Consider the following 18743-nt stretch of genomic DNA (forward strand, 5'->3'; position numbering starts at 1 on the left):
GTATAAAAATGTATCTTATCATTGTGCATTTGTAATTTAAAAAACTTGACAACTTATTTTTTGATTCTCCTGTAGGCATGTCTACAACAGATACTGTATGGGTGCACGTAGGAGAGGTACATGATAATTTCATATCTAATCCATAAACATCAAAATATATTTGAGAACGCTTATGTTTGAAAACAAGAGTGCTAGATCTCTTGAGATTATTGTCTTTTTATGGAGAAGCTTTTCTCAAATTGTGGTTCATAGATTATCTGTAGCAGAATCTCACTGGCTGCCTGTGAAAATATGTATGTCTGGGACCAGTGGAGTCAGAATCTCCAAGAACTGGGGCTGTAGAGGGACCCTAGAGATCAGGGAACAGCAACAACAACACTCACATCTTCCATTATGAACTAGAAAACCCTGAGAAGTTAAGTGAATTTCTCAAGGTCAGTCAGTCAGTTAATAGGAAAGTAAGGCATAGAATTTTGCTTATTGATGCTGAAACCAGCATTCTTTTCCATTAGGTCATCTATTAATTTCAAAGAGATAAAATCAATATAAAAATTAAACACATATAAGTATCTAAATATTATCAGGTGTCCCACCAATAATTTTTTTATAATTAATTCTTTTAGTAATTCCTTCTTCTCATCACTAATTAACTAAACCCTTGTTCTTTCTCCAGGATTTGGAAATACCTTTCCTTCAGACTCATCATGAATCTTTTGAATTATAGTCAAATTATAATCAAAACCTTCCTCCCCCAAAGAGGAAAATGTTGTATTTCATGTATTGCTGACTAAATCTTTGAAGTATCATGATTAATGATTTAGGAAATGAGTGTTTTAGTTAAGTTATTTAAACCATGTTCAAATAACAATTTGTATTCAATAATGATTCCGCAAAGACTATAAAAACTATAATTCATGACATACATTCTTGAAGTATATATATGTTGTTAGTTAAAACAGAGCCTTAAAGCTTAAAGTAGTTTAAGTGTGATATCATTCAAAACTGATTCAAAAATTTACTTCACACATCTTAATGAAGCTGTTAATAATTTTATATCTTTAGCCCTCTCAAAGTCTCTGCAGATGTAATTTATTAAGTTTCCTGTACTTTGCCTCAATTTTGACACTCATTTGTGATAGGAAAGGGGCACTACTAGAGAGAAGATGTGTTGGTATTCATAAATTCATACTAAATACGGCCCCAATGATTTTCAAGTTCAGTCCTTCATTTTACTAATGAGAAACTTGAGACCAAAGGGGAAAAGAAAAAAAGGAGTAGTGTTCTTTTTTTTTTTTTTACTTTTATTTATTTATGTAATCCCTACATCCCATGTGGGGTCTGAACTCACAACCCGAAGATCAAATGTTTTATGCTCCTCCTATTGAGACAGCCAGGCACCACAAGAGAAGTGTTCTCTTGAAGGAGATAGTGTTGTGTCAGAAATGCTAGCTGTCTACCCAAACCTCTTTTCTCCCTTTTCCAGAACTTCTGATTTCAGCTAAGTGTTTGACCACCCGAATAAAGATTCCATTTCCCAGCCTTCCATGCAGATAGATATGGCCATGTGACTAGGCTCTTGCCATGGAACATAAGTGACCCTTTGTGAAGTAGCTTTTGGAAAACTTCCTTAAAAGGTACTGTGGGGGGGGGGGAAGGGGGGATGTCCTTTGTACCTTTAAACTCCTTCCATGAATTCTGTCTGGGATGTGGTTGTTTTGGCTGGATTTCTGTTTTGGCCCATGAGGATGAGGTCCACCTTTGCCTATAGACTGTGGAGCTGCCATTTTAGATTTGGAATCACACTATCTAGACTCACACTTAAGAGAGAAAGAAGCTTCTATTCTGTTTAAGTCACTGTGTTGGGGTTTCTGGTATTTGGAGCTATATCTGATTGCAGACAACAATCCATTTCTTACTACAAAATTTCATTTATTCATTCTTTGAGCAATTTTTTTTAGCATTCTTTGAGTTATTGGGCAATTTTTATGAGCAAGAAATTACACTAAGTAGATATGAAACAAAAATCATTTTGTTTTTTCAATTTTAAATTTCTAAGAAGTCTTGGAAAAGTTTTTAGAACCAGACTCCCACTTTCCTTTGGTCCATCCTTGCCCTTATCCTAGGCATATCATACAATTCCTATTTCTTTCACTATGAAGGATTATTTTTCTTGACTTGGATTTTAGACTGATGCTGTCATGTGAATAACATGTTTTCCAGAAGTTACAAACAAAATGCCTAAGCAACTCAAGCACAAATGACTTTAAGTTTTAACCTTCACCTCCAAACATATGACAAGCCATGATTAAAAGTCATGATGCAAACAGTCTTTGAAAATATATAAATATTTGTCCTTGAACAAGTTCAAAATACCATGGGACATGTCTTTAAAATATTCAGATAAAGTATAGTTTCTAAGTTACCACTTAGAAATACACTAAGGGCAATACTGTTTTCAGTGTTAGTCACATACAAAAAGGGACGTTAAAATTCTGGGAACATTTGTGAGGTGAGAGTCTCCCTTCTGTAAATCATTCATCTATCCATTTAGAGCAAAAAGTACTAGACATCCCCAGGATCAGAGCACACAAATGCATTGCTCACTGGCTCCCTGATCTAATTTTGCTGGTAGGCACAAAGAAGCATTCTCACTTGTGAGTTCTATTTAAATTCTCTCAAACCCTTCCTTATTGATTTTCGAAAATTTATTAAATTTGAAGGTTTTTTTTCTTTAAGAATAATGAATGCTCTACATTTCAACATAGTCTTTTATTTCTAGATTCAAATACTGAAGAATGTCAAATATTTAATAGATTTTTTAATAATGGAAGAAATGCAACAAAATTTGGAGAGATATATAAATGTAAAAGCAGTCTTACCTTTGGATCCACATTGAGAATTTTTCTGTCTCTTTTGTATTTGAAAAGTAAGCCTTCTAGATTATCAGCAATCACTTGATAATTGGGAGTTGAATTCCAAACAGCAATATGACTGTCCCAGTTGTAAAAGCTAGAAAAATAAATATCTATTAGAAATGTATATGTATGATACAATAAATTGACAAATATATTTGAGAAAATATTTGAGGCAATTCAGTTTCAAGATAAATGAACTGGATCATAGTTTGCATTGCCATGGAAGACACATGTGTCATTAAAATTCTTGCAGAAGAGGGGGGCCTGGTAGCTCAGTTGGTTAAGCATCTGACTCTTGATCTTGGCTCAGGCTATGTTCTCACAGTTTGTGGGACGGAGCCCCACATCGGGCTCTGCACTGACAGTGGGGAGCCTGCCTAGGATTCTCTCTTCCTCTCCCTCTGCCCCTCCCCTGCTTACACTCTCTCTCTCAAAAATAAATAAATTAAAAAGATAAAATTCTTGCAGAAAAGATTAGGCGGGGCTATTCTCAAATTCTTTGAATACATATTTATGACTATTTTGTATAATATCCTCATTTGGACACTCTAGGCATTAGGTTCCTATTCCAGTATTATATTCCCTAGGAAGTTGTGGAGAAAATTGATGCATTCTGAATCTATTTCTTCCAGCTCAGATTCTTCAGGGTCTTAAGAGTTTTCAGGGTCTTAAGAGACTGTTTACTGGAAGGAAAGGCAGGCTAAGTCACCTCTTTTCATTCAAAACAAATTAATTCATTTCTTTCAGGCTTTAGTTTTTAATAATATGTTTCCCAGGGAGCGAGGAAACTCTGCGAGTTTGAGAGGTTACCATAGACCAGACATGATGTGATGTATTCTATCGTAACACCCATATGAAGCTGCTCTCATTTCACAGACAAGGCAAATAGACTAGGAGGTCAGCTGGCATGGCTGAAGCCCTGTAACGGATACATCATAGGACTAATATTTCAACCCAGATCTGTGTTTCAAAGCACATGTGTGTTCTTTCTACTGCTCAACATTGCATACATTTTATCCTATTCCTATTTTTTGTGCTTGATCTATGGACACCTCCCACTTTTTTTTTTATGTCTTGCTTTATACCTATTTGTCAAAAATTAATATGTTACTTAAGATGAGTTGTAAGAATTCTCAATATATTAATTTCACAGATCTTATTCCTATTAACACAATTCTAACAGTATGTTAGTATGTTCAAATGTTAACATGTTTCTCATATGTCTAATATTATCCTGTATCTGTGTTGTTTTGCCCTTTATTATTCCCTTTACTCATTGATTAAACGCACTCTGAATGAATGTTTTCTGAGGCATTAATTTTTGTGCTATCACCTGAAAACGTAATGTTTACCCTCAAATTTTTCACTACTTAGAAAGGACTCACTACATCGATCATATATTTATATGATTGAGTGCACATTAATTAGAACCACTTTCTCTCTTCCCCTACTACTTTTTCTATGGCCAAGACACAGGAATACCTGCCTTTTCTGAAGCACAGAGTTAGGAAAAGTGGTTTTCTAACTATCTTTGTCTGCTCCGTCTGTCCTCCCCAAGAGAGCAAGAATGACTATTTGATTGGTAAATAGAGGAAAGATGCTGAGTATCCATGACTTTCTACATCCTTACTTTACCTACCCTTCAAAAGTGAAGTTTATCATGGCAGGCTCAGCCCTCAATAGGTTGATATTAAGGTAGCAGCCTACAGCACTGGTGATAAATTCAATACAGTGGTGAAGGTATTAGGAGCCAATCTGACTATGCACCCAGGCTATATTCTCAAATTCTGTTTAATCCATAGTTAAGATAATTTGACCTCCACCTAACTGGCTATTCAGTTAAAAGATTGCTAAATTGGAATAGGGGACATGGGTGTGATTCAAAATCTCATATATGTCTCTCTAAATAATTATTTATGAGACATATAGATATGGATAATCCCAGTAAAATGCTTGAGTCATAGCTGTGTTTAGAGTGGCATGATTTATATCACACATTCCTATCTTCTTGCTCTGATCTCAAATTAAAAATCTTATTAAAGTCCAGGCAGATTATATATATATACACACATATATATATGTATATTTAGATTTTATATATATTACATATATATGTATATGCGTATGTATGTATATGTATATAATACATATATATGTGTGTGTAATATATATATATATATATATATATATATATATATATATATATATATGTTTTTTATACAAAAACTTAATTTGGGGGTGGCTTAGTTAGTTAAGCCTCCAACTCTTACTTTCAGCTGAGGTCATGATCTCACGGTTATCACATATTGAAAAGAAGAATTTCCTTCTTTTTTTAAGGCTGAATAAATATTCCATTGTATGTATAGACCACATTTTCTTTAAAAAAAATTTTTTTTTAATGCTTTATTTATTTTTGAGACAGAGAGAGACAGAGAGAGACAGAGTGTGAGCAGGGGAGGAGCAGAGAGAGAGCAAGACACAGAATCCGAAGCAGGCTCCAGGCTCTGAGCTGTCGGCACAGAGTCTCGACGCAGGGCTCGAACTCACAAACCGGGAGATCATGACCTGAGCTGAAGTCGGACGCTTAACCGACTGAGCCACCCAGGTGCACTTACATTTTCTTTATACATTGATCTGTGCATATACATTTAGGAAGTTGCCACATCTTTGAATAGTTTCTTTTGGACTGCATATAGTCGAGTTTTTGTTTGTTTGTTTGTTTGTTTGTTTGTTTGTTTGTTTTTGTTTTTAGATGCATTCAGCCACTCTATGTCTTTTTACTGACATTTTAATCCATTTACACTTAAATTATCAGTAGGAAAAAATTACTTGTGTCATTTTATTAATTGTTTTCTGATGGTCTTAGAGTCTTTTGCCTGTCTTCTCTCTTGCTGTCTTCCTTTGTGTTTTGTTGATTTTTTTTATTGATGCGGTTTGAATACCTTTTTTTCCCTTTTGTGTATCTTCTATAAGTATTATTTTGTAGTTACCTTGGGGTTCACATAATATCTTATAGTTGTAATAGTCAATTTTAAACTGATAATAACTTAAGTTCGATCACATACATAAAATCTACATTTTAACCTCTCCCCTTCATGAACTTTGTATTATTGCTGTCATGGTTTACATCTATTCATAATGTGTTATCTTTTAATGTTATTTTTAGTTCTATTTTAACTTTTAACTTTTATAGTGGAATTAGGAGTGATTTGCCCACCACCATGACAGTAGTATAGTACTCTGTATTTGTTTATGTATTACATAAAGTAGTTTCCTACTTTCTCATGCTTTCGTATTTTGTTTAGCATCCTTTCATTTCAACCCGAAGGACTCCCTTTAGCATTTCTTGTAAGCAGAGTGATGAACTCTCTCAGCTTTTCTCTGTCTGGATAAATCTTTGTTTTGAATGACAGATTTTCTGAGTATGCTTTACTAGGTAGCTTTTTTTTTTTTCTTTCAGCACTGTGAATATATCTTCCCACTCCCTTCTGGCCTACGGGGCTTCTGCTGAAAATGTGCTGATTGTTTATGGGAAAGGGGGTTCCTTGGAGGTGACAAGTCATGTTTCTCTTGCTTCTTTCGAAATTCTCTTTGACTTTTGACGATCTGATTATAATGTGTCTTGATATGGATTTATTTGGATTTCTCTAATTGGCATTCTTTCAGCTTTTTGGATCTGGATGTCCATTTCCTTCCCCAGATTTAGAAAGTTTTCAGCCATTATTTCTTGAATAAATTTTCAGATCTTTTATCTCTCTCTTCTTCTGGGAATCCAAAAATTTATATATTGGTCCCTTGATGGTACCCACAAACACCCTAAAGCTTTCTTCATTCTTTTATATTCTGTTTTCTTTTTAATCCTCTGACTTAATTATTTCCAATGATCTGTCTTTGAGTTCACTGATCCTTTCTTCTCTTTGATCTAGTGTAATGTTGGGCAAGCAGACACAACCCACAGCTGCCTGCTTCTTTCTGGGAAAGGAAATGTTGGAAGAGGACTTGTAGAAGTCAAATGGACTTTTTTTTCTTTTTTCTTTTTTTTGGTACAATTAATATGTTCTTTAGCTCCATGGTTTCCATATCATACTTTTTAATATTTTCTATCTCTTTGTTGAATTTCTCACTTTGTTCATGCATTGTTCTCTTGACCCTAGTGAGCATCTTTATGACAATTATTTTGAATTTTCTTTCAGGCAAATCGTGTTACTCCATTTCTTTAGGGTCAGTTTCTGGAGATTTATTTTCCTTTTTATTTTTATTTTTTGGAACATCTTTGCTTGACTCTTGATTTTCTTTGACTCTCTCCATTGATGCCTATATGTTAAACAAAGCAGGCACCTCTCCAAATCTTCATGGACTGGCCTCATACAGGAGAAAACTTTTACCAAGAAGCCAGGCTACAACTTCTAGAGTCCTCTTCCAACATTTCTTTCCCCGGAGAGAAGCAGGCAGCTATGGGTTTTGTCTGCTTGCCCTGTAATGAGCAGGGGGGCATTATTCTATGGTGCTTACTAGCCCAAGTCACTGCTTCCCTTCTTCCCTAGGTAGATAAGCTGTGCTGGTCTTGAGCTCAAAGACTGGCAAGATAGAAGTCAGTCCTCTGGAGAGCCCTCTCAGAAAAGTTGGGAGTTTGGATATACAAACCGACTCCTTCCTCCCTTGGGAGAAACTGAGAATTAGGAGTTTCTTTTTGATTATAAGGTGCTGTGTCAACAGTAAGAATTCTGGTAGAGGGTATCCCAAACCTCTCTACTGGGTTTGGTCAGTCTGGTTTTGCATTTTTCTGGGGTGCAGGGCATTTTATTAGTTCCTGGATTTTTCACAAATTGTTGCTGAATCTGTATTTGCAAGGGGAGAGAGGGTTCAGAGTTTCTTACTCTGCTATCTTGCTGATGTCACTAATTCAATTATGCATTATTCCTGAATTATTTTTAAGTGGCAAAGTACTTGTCAATGAAGAATGGGTTAATGTATATCTCAAACTTAATTCCACTCCCTTTAAGACACCTATATCCAGATCCACACTCTAAATGTTGTCATAACTCCTAACTCTTATTGAATTTTTATTGTCTGTTATTATTCTTTGTTAGTTAATCTACAATGCTATTTTTACCTCATTGAAGCCTTGAGTTCCTTGGCTCACTCTTTTTATCCTAATTTACAACAACTAATTTCTTTACTTATTCATGATTCACTTGCCAATAATCACAACTTTATTGCTCAATTGACCCTATTTATATTGAAAAATACCAGCTCAAAATTGATTCAAATGTTTGTTTTCTCTGTTTCTCCATATGGTCTTCTGACAACTCTTGCTGAAACAACTCTATCACTGATGTAATTCTAAATTCCAAATTTCTAACCCCAGTTGGATTTCAGGTGCTGCAGAGCAATTTTTTTTTACATGTCTCTAGTTATCTTTCTCTATCATTCATTATATTGTTCCTGTCTCCTATTCCTCCACTTTCTTCCTTAGTCTCAGAAGATGAGTTATCTCTTACTTCACTAGAAAAATAAAGAACATCAATGGAAACATGATCAATATCCTGTTCCATCAGTAGCAAATTTGTTTATATTGACAATGTCCCCTACCTCCTTCCATTCAACTCAGAGGAATAGGTGCACCTCTTCCTTTCCAAAGAAAAAATCATATCCATCTATATTCTAAATTCCATCCCTTAATGCCTCTTTAGTTACTTCAAATAATTATCTAAAATTTTTCTGATATAATCAAATTCAGTTCATCATAAATTTTTCCCCAGAACCAACAAACACACGCCAATGATCCCAACTAAACAAGAAAAGAAAGAAGGAAGGAAAGAAAGAAAGGAAGAAAAAAAAAGAAAAGAATAGAAAAGAGAAGAAAAGAAAAGAAGTAGAAAGAAGAGGAATAAGAGAAAGGGAAGAAGAGAAAAGAGATTTAAAAATTTCTCCAAACTCAGATTTTCTCCAGGCTGTCACATTTTTCTCCTAATACTTATAATTAACCCCCCCTCCCTTATGCCAATTTACCCCACCCTCTGCTCCATCTCAGTTTTCCCATCTGAGTTGCTAATCCACATCACCTGCTTAATTGTATTTACTGGGATAAACCATAGACTTCTCAATCCCAACATATCAAAAACTGAATTTTACTCTCTTACCTTCCAAACTTATTTATCCTTGCTGTACTCTCTCTATTTTTTTAAAGATTTTTTAATGTTTATTTATTTTTGAGAGAGAGAGAGACAGAGACAGGGTGTGAGTGGGGGAGGGGCAGAGAGAGAGGGAGACCCAGAATACGAAGCAGGTTCCAGGCTCTGAGCTGTCAGCACAGAGCCTGACATGGAGTTGAAACTCAGGAACCGCAAAATCATGACCTGAGCCGAAGTCAGACACTTAACCTACTGAGCCACCCAAATGTACTTTCTGTATTATTAAGTGGCACTCAATAAATGTTTATGGATTAAATAAATCATATATACCCATCTCTACTATTATTATTTATGACCCAATTAATAATATTAATTTCAGTTATTACAGAATTAAAACAAAGATGAAGCAAGAAAAAATTATTTTAAAAGGAAATTAAGAGAATTGATCTAGAACACTGACCCAGTACTTAGGAAATCTGAACCCTGATGCAATGATTTCAATTTTCTCTCATCTGAAGTCAGAAGTTGAACTGCATATTTCAAAGACTCTTTACAATGTTATGATTATAAAAGCCTCTTTTGATTCAGTGAGTTCTTACACATTATTTTGATTTATGTCTCAGTCAGTGTTCACAACTTAAAAATACAGAACAAACATAGTATATCCATAATAGATAGAAGAAATTCTGAAGTAACGTATATAAAATTATTTAAGCTTTTGGAATAAAAGAACAATTTTCCACTTGCTCCTTATGATACATATATTGGAAATTGGGTATTCTAGTATACAGGTATGAGTGTACTTATACACAACTTATACAAGTAAACTGTGATAATAAAGTGATAAGGGACCTCATGTATACTTTTTGAAACAATTACCTGTTTGTCATTTATTTTGCATGATAATTGTTGATACCAGAGAAAATATTCTAATGACATCACAGGGCAACAGGGCTTCGGACCACCAGGGGGAGTAAATTTCAAAGTCATTGTCCAGAATACCCTTTTTGGCCTAGTTTTGTTCACTACCTTGCTTTGAATGAATGGAAGGGACATAGTTATAGAAATTATGAAAACACAAAATGCACAATGTTATTAAAGATTTTAAAAATTGCATTAGAATATATTTAGAGGCAAGTTAAGGTCTTCGGGGTGAATACAGAATAAACATAATGATTGTGACAATTCCAGTCACCAATATGTGAAGCACAGAGAAAAAATGAAATCACTACCATGTAAACATGAGATTTGACATCACAGAGAACATATCACTGGAATCAAAGCTATTCTCGTCTAAGAGATTTTTCCTATGAATACAATCAACAGTTTATAAAAATTAGAAAGTTTTGTTTCAATCTCTATTAATAATGGACTCTTTCTGGATTTTATATAGTTGGACCAATAGACTTTTACGGTACCTAAGACTTGCATATGGTTATAAAATTAAAACACATTCCATTTGAGATAAAAGGAAATAAGGTATATTGATAAAATATAATTTGTAGGACAGAGAAATACTCCTATTTAAAGGAAATTTGTAAAAACAGAAAGTTAAAATCCTACCAAACTAGTTTTTGTTAAATCAAAAGATTTTATCAAAACCTAAAAAAATCAGGAGATTTCATATCAACCATGGGGACACTTAAGGGTTAAACACTATTGTTTCCTTTTTTTTTAAATCTCTGTATAGACAGCCTATATGTAAGACTGCCTCATAATTTTACTGTCCAAACTAAGATCCTCTTGGAGAAGGTAGGGGTTGCTACTAATAATTGTGCCAAGACAATAAGAATAAGCTCAGATGATGCTGGACAAGCCAAGATGTGTGGTCTCCACACCTACAAATCTAAAAATTTAAATGTTGCTGTTTTAGGGGCGCCTGGGTGACTCAGTCAGTTGAGCGACCGATGTCGGCTCAGGTCATGATCTCATGGTTTGTGAGTTCGAGCCCCGCGTCGAGCTCTGTGCTGACAGCTCAGAGCCTGGAGCCTGCTTCTGATTCTGTGTCTCCCTCTCTCTCTGCCCCTCCTCCACTCATGCTCTGTCTCTCTCGGTCTCAGAAATAAATAAACATTAAAAAAATTTAATAAATGTTGCTGTTTTAGAGTTGATTCACCCAATGTTCATGTAAAATGTTTCCAAAGTTCTGCCACAGATTTGCCAAAAATATGATAAAGATGTTTAAATAATGCTAAAACATGTTTTCTTATGGTTGATTTTTAAAAAAATTTATTGCTGTGGAAAAATTACATTACATGGAATCGCAATTGTGGTATAGAGACATGAATTTTAATCTAGAATAATAAATATTCTTGTTATTTTTTTATTTTCCATATAATATCAAAGTAGTAAAACATTCTATAATACCTAATTTCTGAAATATCATGTTCCATGTAAAAACATATGTTTGATCAATTATTTTGGTTGGTGAGAATATGACATCTAAAGTTTAGTTTTTCCATAAGTTAGTTCACTTGGTTAATGTTCATGGCTATACATTGCATCTCTAAATTCATTCAATAAGCTATGTAATAAATGCTCATGCCAGTTGGGAAAATATAGATAATTGGTGAACAACACACTGTATTAAGATAATTGGGAACATTAAAAGCCCCAGTGACAGATAGTCAGAAGGGTCATTCAATTCCATTCAACACAATTTCAAGCATCTATTTTGTGCCAGGAATGGTCCTAAGTATTTAACAAGAAGAAACAAAAAAATAAAAAACAAAAGAACAGTTCTTACTTTCAAGGAACTCATAGTCTATGGGACATCAAAAAGGTAAACAAAAGATTATAGGAGAGTATGAAAAATCATACAGTAGAAATTTATGTAAGGCACTTTTGGACTCTAAGGGTCAGAAAAGAATATATGTATTGGTCAAATGTATTTCTAGTGAGCGTTTCCTGACAGAAGGCAGTAGAGCCAAGCATTCTAGGTAGAAAGGATAGTAAAAGGTAGATTTTGTAAGAACTGAAAAATGTGCATACCTCAGTATTCACCATTATGAGAAATTTTTAGTCGTACACTGGAAGGTAAGGCAGAAGGTAAATCGCTGTGGGTTTAGAATTAAACATGAAATATGATTCTTAACTGTCTCCTACTAAAAGGCAGAAACTGTGTGTGCCTTCCCTTTGGGGACACAGTGTGCTCAGTGAAAGAAGCATGGAGAGCTAGTAAGGTTGGCTCTCCTATCATCTTAAGGCACAGGGGTACAAGGGGGAGCTCACTGCCGGCAGGCCACCACTTTTAATTTTCACTTGTGCAAGAAGACAGATTAGCACCTGTCTGGCATGCTCACCATAGTGCTTTGAACCAAAAGTATCGCGTCAAGTGGATGGACTGGTGGTAGAAAGCACCGAGGGAGAGGTGAATGGAATATAATACCTGATACCTGACTAATTGTAATAGATTCCCTAGGGTAGAGAATAATGTAGCCAATATATTTCTTAGGTCACCACCAGGGAGCAGCTTGTTCTGAGGGACCCTTCTTATAGGCAAAGGTTCTGAGGAAGGATTTCATACCTCTTTCCATAATCCTAAACTGTAAGCTGGCCTCCTCACTGGGGACCCCAGCCCTCTGGCGGGGCATCTCGAATGCTTTATTGCCAGCCCCACGCGGTGGGAAAACAGTGGGTGATAGTAACAGATGAACACATCATCAGATTTCCCCCATAATAAGACTATGGAAATAGATTTACAAGTTATACAAACTCTTTCTGATTTGTCAATCAGAGCAAGTATAAAAACATTCTGGAGCGCCTCTCAGTTACAAAACCTAGAGCGAGAACCTCAAGCTCAAGCAAGAACGTCACCAGGTAGTCCTATAGCAATTGGCCTATATGGCCATTTGTGGTAAAGAGACTGAAGAGGAAACACTTTTCCAAAGCAGAAACTTGAAGGGATGGTGCAGGGATGGAGTGAGGTTCACAGTGAGCCCTCCCTTAATCTTATTCTCTTTCTGATATTATTGAAACAATAGCTGCTAATTTTGCATTGATGTAGTGCTTTATCACTTACAAAGAGCTTTCACTTTATACTCTTGTTTAACGTCCAAAACAATCACGTGAAATAGGGTATATATGTATGTACGTGTGTATTATAATAATAATAATTATTATTAAATTATTACCTTATAGAAAATAAAATTAGAGCTACAGAATGTTCTAGATATTATGTAGCAAAATCAGCATTCAGCCTGTGATTTTAAGATGATTATTTCATTGTTTGTCTTTACTAACTATTACTCTATGTCAGGTTTATCAGGCTAGGCGATATGCTTATATCCCATGCAAGCAGTACAGATTCTCCCCTGGGAGCAAACCATGAGGAGGAAGGCAAGGAATAAAGTCCAAATAGGGAGCTTTTTGAGCCAAATTGTCCCTTTAGGGTGAAAAAGCAGCTAAAAAGGAGTTATTTCATCTCATGGAGTGTGAAGAGGCACTCTTCTCAAAAAATTGGGCCTAATTCACCACGTGCATTAGAGCAGGATTAGAAACCTCCGAGCTTTGCTTGAGTTCACCAGGCTGGGTGTATGTAGGGTGTGTGTATTAAAATGCAGCGTAGGTTTTCTGACCAAGCCATGGTGATAACTGAAATAAAGCCTTTCTGTGCAGTCTGTTTAAGTTTGAGAGTCCCCTCTTGGCACACTATAGATATTGTAATGGGTGGATCTTGTAGGAACAATTGTTTATATCACGGTTATCACCTGAGTGAGACAAAGTGTTCTCTGAGATGAACAGAATCAGAGGTCTGGTCCAGGACATCTCTAAATATGTGGCATCATTCATGGAAATTTTGCCATCTGGATTAAAAAGGTGCTCCCCATGTTAGGTACCATCTGCTGTCTTCCTCCCACCCATTAGGCCATCTAAGGGGTTCTACTAGGTAAATATTTAAGAAAATAAGGCTTTTGGAGGGTTTCTCACTTCAAAGTCCTTTGTCCAATTTTTCCTGCAGGTTAAGAGGGAAATATTGTCTAGATGCCACATGCTCTAGCAAGGCAAGGAGGTGAGAGAAGTATCTGTGAAGTCACGTTAATTAATTCACTAATTCATTCATTCATTTTTTTAAGAGAATAATAATGGAGAAGATATACTATATATATGTATATGTAGCAAAATCAGCATTAATCCAATAAAATCAGATATACTATATATATCTATATATACAAGATATGCTATATATATATATATATATATAGATAGATAGATAGATAGATAGTATATGTAGATATATATATATATATATATATCAAGCACATTTTTACATGTTTGGGATAGAATGAGGAATAACATACAGTTCCTGCCTTATAAGTTCACTAACAGGAGAAAGCAGATAATTCAAGCAATACAAATATGCCTGAAATTCGATGGGAAGACAGAGGAGAGAAACCTTACTCTGACTGAGAGAAGTTCAAAATAGCTCCCTAGATGAAGTGACACGAGGCCTGAGTCTTAAATAAGTGATAGGAATTAGCCAGGCAGAGGGATGGCATCAGGGATGGAAAAATGGCCCTCCAACTAGATAAGACATCATGAGGAATCATGCTGTGAGAAGTGAAATGGAGAATGCTGGGGGTAGGGTGGCCAACAATTCAATATCAATTGAACAGAAAGTTCAAGTAGGTGGGTGAGAAACGAGACTGAAGACATACCCAGGAAACAGGTCACAGAAGGCCTTATTTATCACACCAAACAATACTATCTTCATCCTGTAAGCAATGGGAATATCTGAGGATTATAAATAGGAAAGTGGCAGGGAAAGATATGCAGTTTAGATAGACTATCCTGGCAGTGAATGAAGAATGGATTTAAGGAGATGGCAGTAAAGAATGCTAGAATCCAGGTGACCAGTTTAAAGTCTGTTTCATTAATCCAGGCTAGAATTGAAAAGTATTATAGGTTATGGGGTTGCAGAAACATAGACACAATTAGGGTATATATAGCAGACAGCAATTCTAGAAGTCATTACTAAGAAGCATTACAGATGACTCTTAGGTTCCCAGCTTGAGGAATCGGATGGATAGTGATACTAGAACTTAGGAATGTTAGAAAAAATGCTTTTTCTGAAAGCCTCCATGACGAAAAAGAATTTACTTAAATACACCTAGCTTTTTGCTCTACTGATTTGGTGAGAACAAGAATAGTGGACTGTGAATAGTCCTTATGAACTTACACATATCCTAAATGTTTACAAATGCTATATTTTCTTTCTGTATTGGCCCTTATATCATTATATAATGATCTCTTTTTGCCTCTTATTATAATCTGTATTTTAAACCCCATTTTGTCTGATGTAAGTATAGCTGCCTCTGCTTTCTTTTAATTTCCATTTGCATGGAGTATCTTTTTCTATTCCTTCACTTTCAGTCTGTGTGTGTCCTCAAAGCTGAAGTGAATCATTTCTAGGAAACATATAGTTGGGTCTTGTTTTATTTATTTGTTTGTTTGTTTGTTTATTTATTTATTTATTTATTTATTTATTTATTTATTTATTATCTTGTATTCATTCAGACACTCTAAGTCTTTTATTGGAGAATTTAGTCCATTTACATTTAATTATTGATAGGTCTGGACTTACTAGTGCCATTTTGTTTTCTGGCTGTTTGCAATTCCTCTCTTCTTTTATTGTTTTCTTACTCTCTTCCTTTGTCATTTGAAGATTTTCTGTAGTGGTATGTTTAAATTTCTTCCTCTTTATAATTTTTGTATTTGTTATAGGTTTTTGTTTTGCAGTTACCATGAGGCTTACATAAAACATCTTTTATTTATAGAGTTTATTTTAAGTTGATAAGAACTTAACTTTGAATGCATACAAAATGTTCACATTTGCACACTCTCCTCTGTCTCATTTTATGTTTCTGATGTCACAATTTACATTGGATATACATAAGTGAAAATCCCAAGAAGGAGACAGAGAATTGCATACAGCTGTAGGAGGGGTTAGGATAGGACAGTACCATAAGGACAAAGGGAAATAGAAGGTGTGAAAAAACATAACAAGTAGATCCTTATTACCAAATGCAAGCAAGGAATAAGAAAATGAAGCCAAAACATGATGGTTATTATTGGTAACTTTCCTTAGGGGAAAGGGGGTAGCATGCATTCAAATTGTAAGATTAAAATTCTGTTCTTTAAAAATAACAAATGTTCTTTGATTTATCATATTCTCTCTATCCTAGAAGGTCTTGGAAACTCAAATTTTGTGAGTATAAAATATATGGAGCTATTCCATCAACAAACTCTTCATTCATTTTTACATTTTGAATATTAAGATGCTCTTTCAGCTTATTGGCCTTCCTATGAATAGTCACAAAGTCTACATTGTAATTACCATACTTTTCTTTCATATCTGTAGATAGGCTTTTGGAATTATAATTTTTTATTCATGTGATGGGTAAAGACTTTCATTAAAAGGCATGTTAGCATATTGGAAAAGGGAATCTTGGTTCCTAGAGATCAGGTAGAGAAGTTGGGAAGAATACACAGGGGGTAGGTATGTTGTGAGGAATATTGACCACTCCTTCAGGCTCAGGCTGGGTAATTGTGCTTTGAGGTGAAATGGCTCTGAATGTGTATAAGCCAAAAGAGATGTGCAATTAGGGAATCATATTATAATGAGTATTGTGAAACAAGGTTTAGCAATGTGGAGCTGTGACGGAGCAGCATGTCCCTGGAGGTGAGAATATGGAGATATATTAGCTCCAGGTCATTAAAATGCCTTTCTTAAGTGGACAGGAGTTTTACTAGGCAGATTCATTATCAAGTTTTGATGGTAGTGCTTATCTAGGAAACAGGATCATTTGGTAGATAAGGAAGATGATTTTGAGAAGGTTGAAGTTTGCTGGTAGGTGCCTAGGTTTCAACAGGGATAACTTGCTACATCAGAAAGGGGATTTCTTGGTAATTGAAAATGGTTTTGTGAGTTTGTGTCCCTCAAAGGATAGTAACTAAGACTTATCTCTTGGTAACAGGTAGACGTGGTTGGCAGAATTAAATATATCTACTGTGATCTCTACCCTCTGCTGTTGTATCTGCAAATATGTTACATTCTGTGTTAAAAGGGACTTTGCAGATACAACCAAGTTTATAAATTAAAATAGGAGAAAATCCTGGATTATCCAGGAGGGCACAATGTAATCACAAGAGCCCTTAAAAACAGAACAGGGAGGTAGAAGTCAGGGTAATCCAAGGCATGTGAAAGATTTGATGCTCTGTCGCTGGCTGTAAGTTGAAGGCGCAATAGGGACTTCAGTTCTATAATTAGAAGGAACTGGATTCTGGCAACAATCAAAACGGGCTTGGGAGAGTCTTCTTCCCCAGAACATCCAGAAAGGAATCTAGTCTGCTGACAAATTAATCTCAGCCTTGTGAGACCCTGAACTGAGAATCCAGCCATACCATGCTAGACTTCTGACCTACTAACTATGACATAATGAATGAGTGTTATTTTAAGCTGCTAAATTTGTGGTAATTTGTTACTCAGCAATAATAAGCGAATATATTAGACATCATGGAAGCTTTGGAGTTACCTTAAGGGGGCGAGCTGAAGAGGAAATAAACATTTATGACAGGATACTGGGATGGACCACAGGGTCAAAATTTATTTTGAATGTTAAAAGGAATGTGACCTCATTTTGTACTCAAGATTGGGGAAGCAGGAATATAAGATATAATTAGAATGTGATCAAGGAGAAATAACAAAAATAACACTGAAACAACATAGACTAAAAGCATTGAGAATCCACATAATAGAAAAACAACCTGAGGCAGAAAGAGAAGCTTAAATGATTCACAGCCTTCTCTGGAAATTTGGTATTTCTGTACATAATGTGGAAAACTATCTCTAAAAAAATGTCTGTCTACTTCAACTGTACAGAGCTAAGCCAAGAAAAGAGGTGTTGTTTCTTCTGAGCCAGAACTAAATGGGGGGCAGCTATTTGTTGGGGTCCATCGTGGTGAGGGTGGGAAGAATCAAAGAGGGAAAACATTAAGGAGAAAGAATTAGAACCGCTCATCCAGCTATCCCTCTTTAGCTGACACGTCTCTGTCTGAAGGTCTTCTTCATTTAAATAGTAAGTGAGATCATTAACTTATACTTATTCTATAAATTCTTACACCAAAACCCTTTGCACTACACTACAATGCTATGCCATCTTTTCCTTTGCAACTGATTCTGCTTCTCCTTCCTTTGCCAGTTTTTAAGAGTGAAACAGTAGAAACAATGTCTTGTCATGTTTATGAATCATGATTTGATGGGTATGAGTCATCAGCAAGTGATACCACTATCCACCTAGTCACCTAAGCTAGGAATGTGGGTCATCTCAAGCTTTTCCCTCTCCCTCACCATGCATCCTGTCTTTCATTAAGTCTTAGAGATTCTACCTCCTAATCTCATGTTTATCTGCTTCCCTCCAAATGCTGCATCATACACCAATTCATACCTGAATTAATACAATAGCTTTACAATCAGCTCCCCCTTTTGTCTTCATCCCCTCTCAGCCTTCATCCCCTTGCAATTACGATTATCTTTTAAAATATCAGATATTACATCCTTGTTTAAAATATTTCCCTAACACTAGTGGCTTTCTAAACACATTCTGTAGCTCAGCATACAAATTCTCCAAAACCTGGAGGCTGCCTCTCAGGCCACCCCGCTCATTCCCAACCCGATTTCTCTTGGGCTTTCCCC

At 35.5% G+C, this 18743-nt stretch overlaps 1 protein-coding gene across 3 annotated transcripts in view; it reads right to left on the minus strand.

Annotated features, from left to right (window-relative positions):
- Nucleotides 1-18743, minus strand: part of CFAP299 (cilia and flagella associated protein 299) — a 585014-nt gene that overhangs the window by 13675 nt on the left and 552596 nt on the right. For all 3 annotated transcript variants that reach the window (XM_045473615.1, XM_045473614.1, XM_045473616.1), the window contains exon 5: nucleotides 2880-3009. In XM_045473615.1, coding sequence (XP_045329571.1) covers nucleotides 2880-3009 — 130 coding nt within the window. The remainder of the gene's footprint in view (nucleotides 1-2879; nucleotides 3010-18743) is intronic.

Source organism: Leopardus geoffroyi, chromosome B1 (genome assembly GCF_018350155.1).
Source record: "Leopardus geoffroyi isolate Oge1 chromosome B1, O.geoffroyi_Oge1_pat1.0, whole genome shotgun sequence".
In the NCBI taxonomy this organism is placed as follows: Eukaryota; Metazoa; Chordata; class Mammalia; order Carnivora; family Felidae; genus Leopardus; species Leopardus geoffroyi.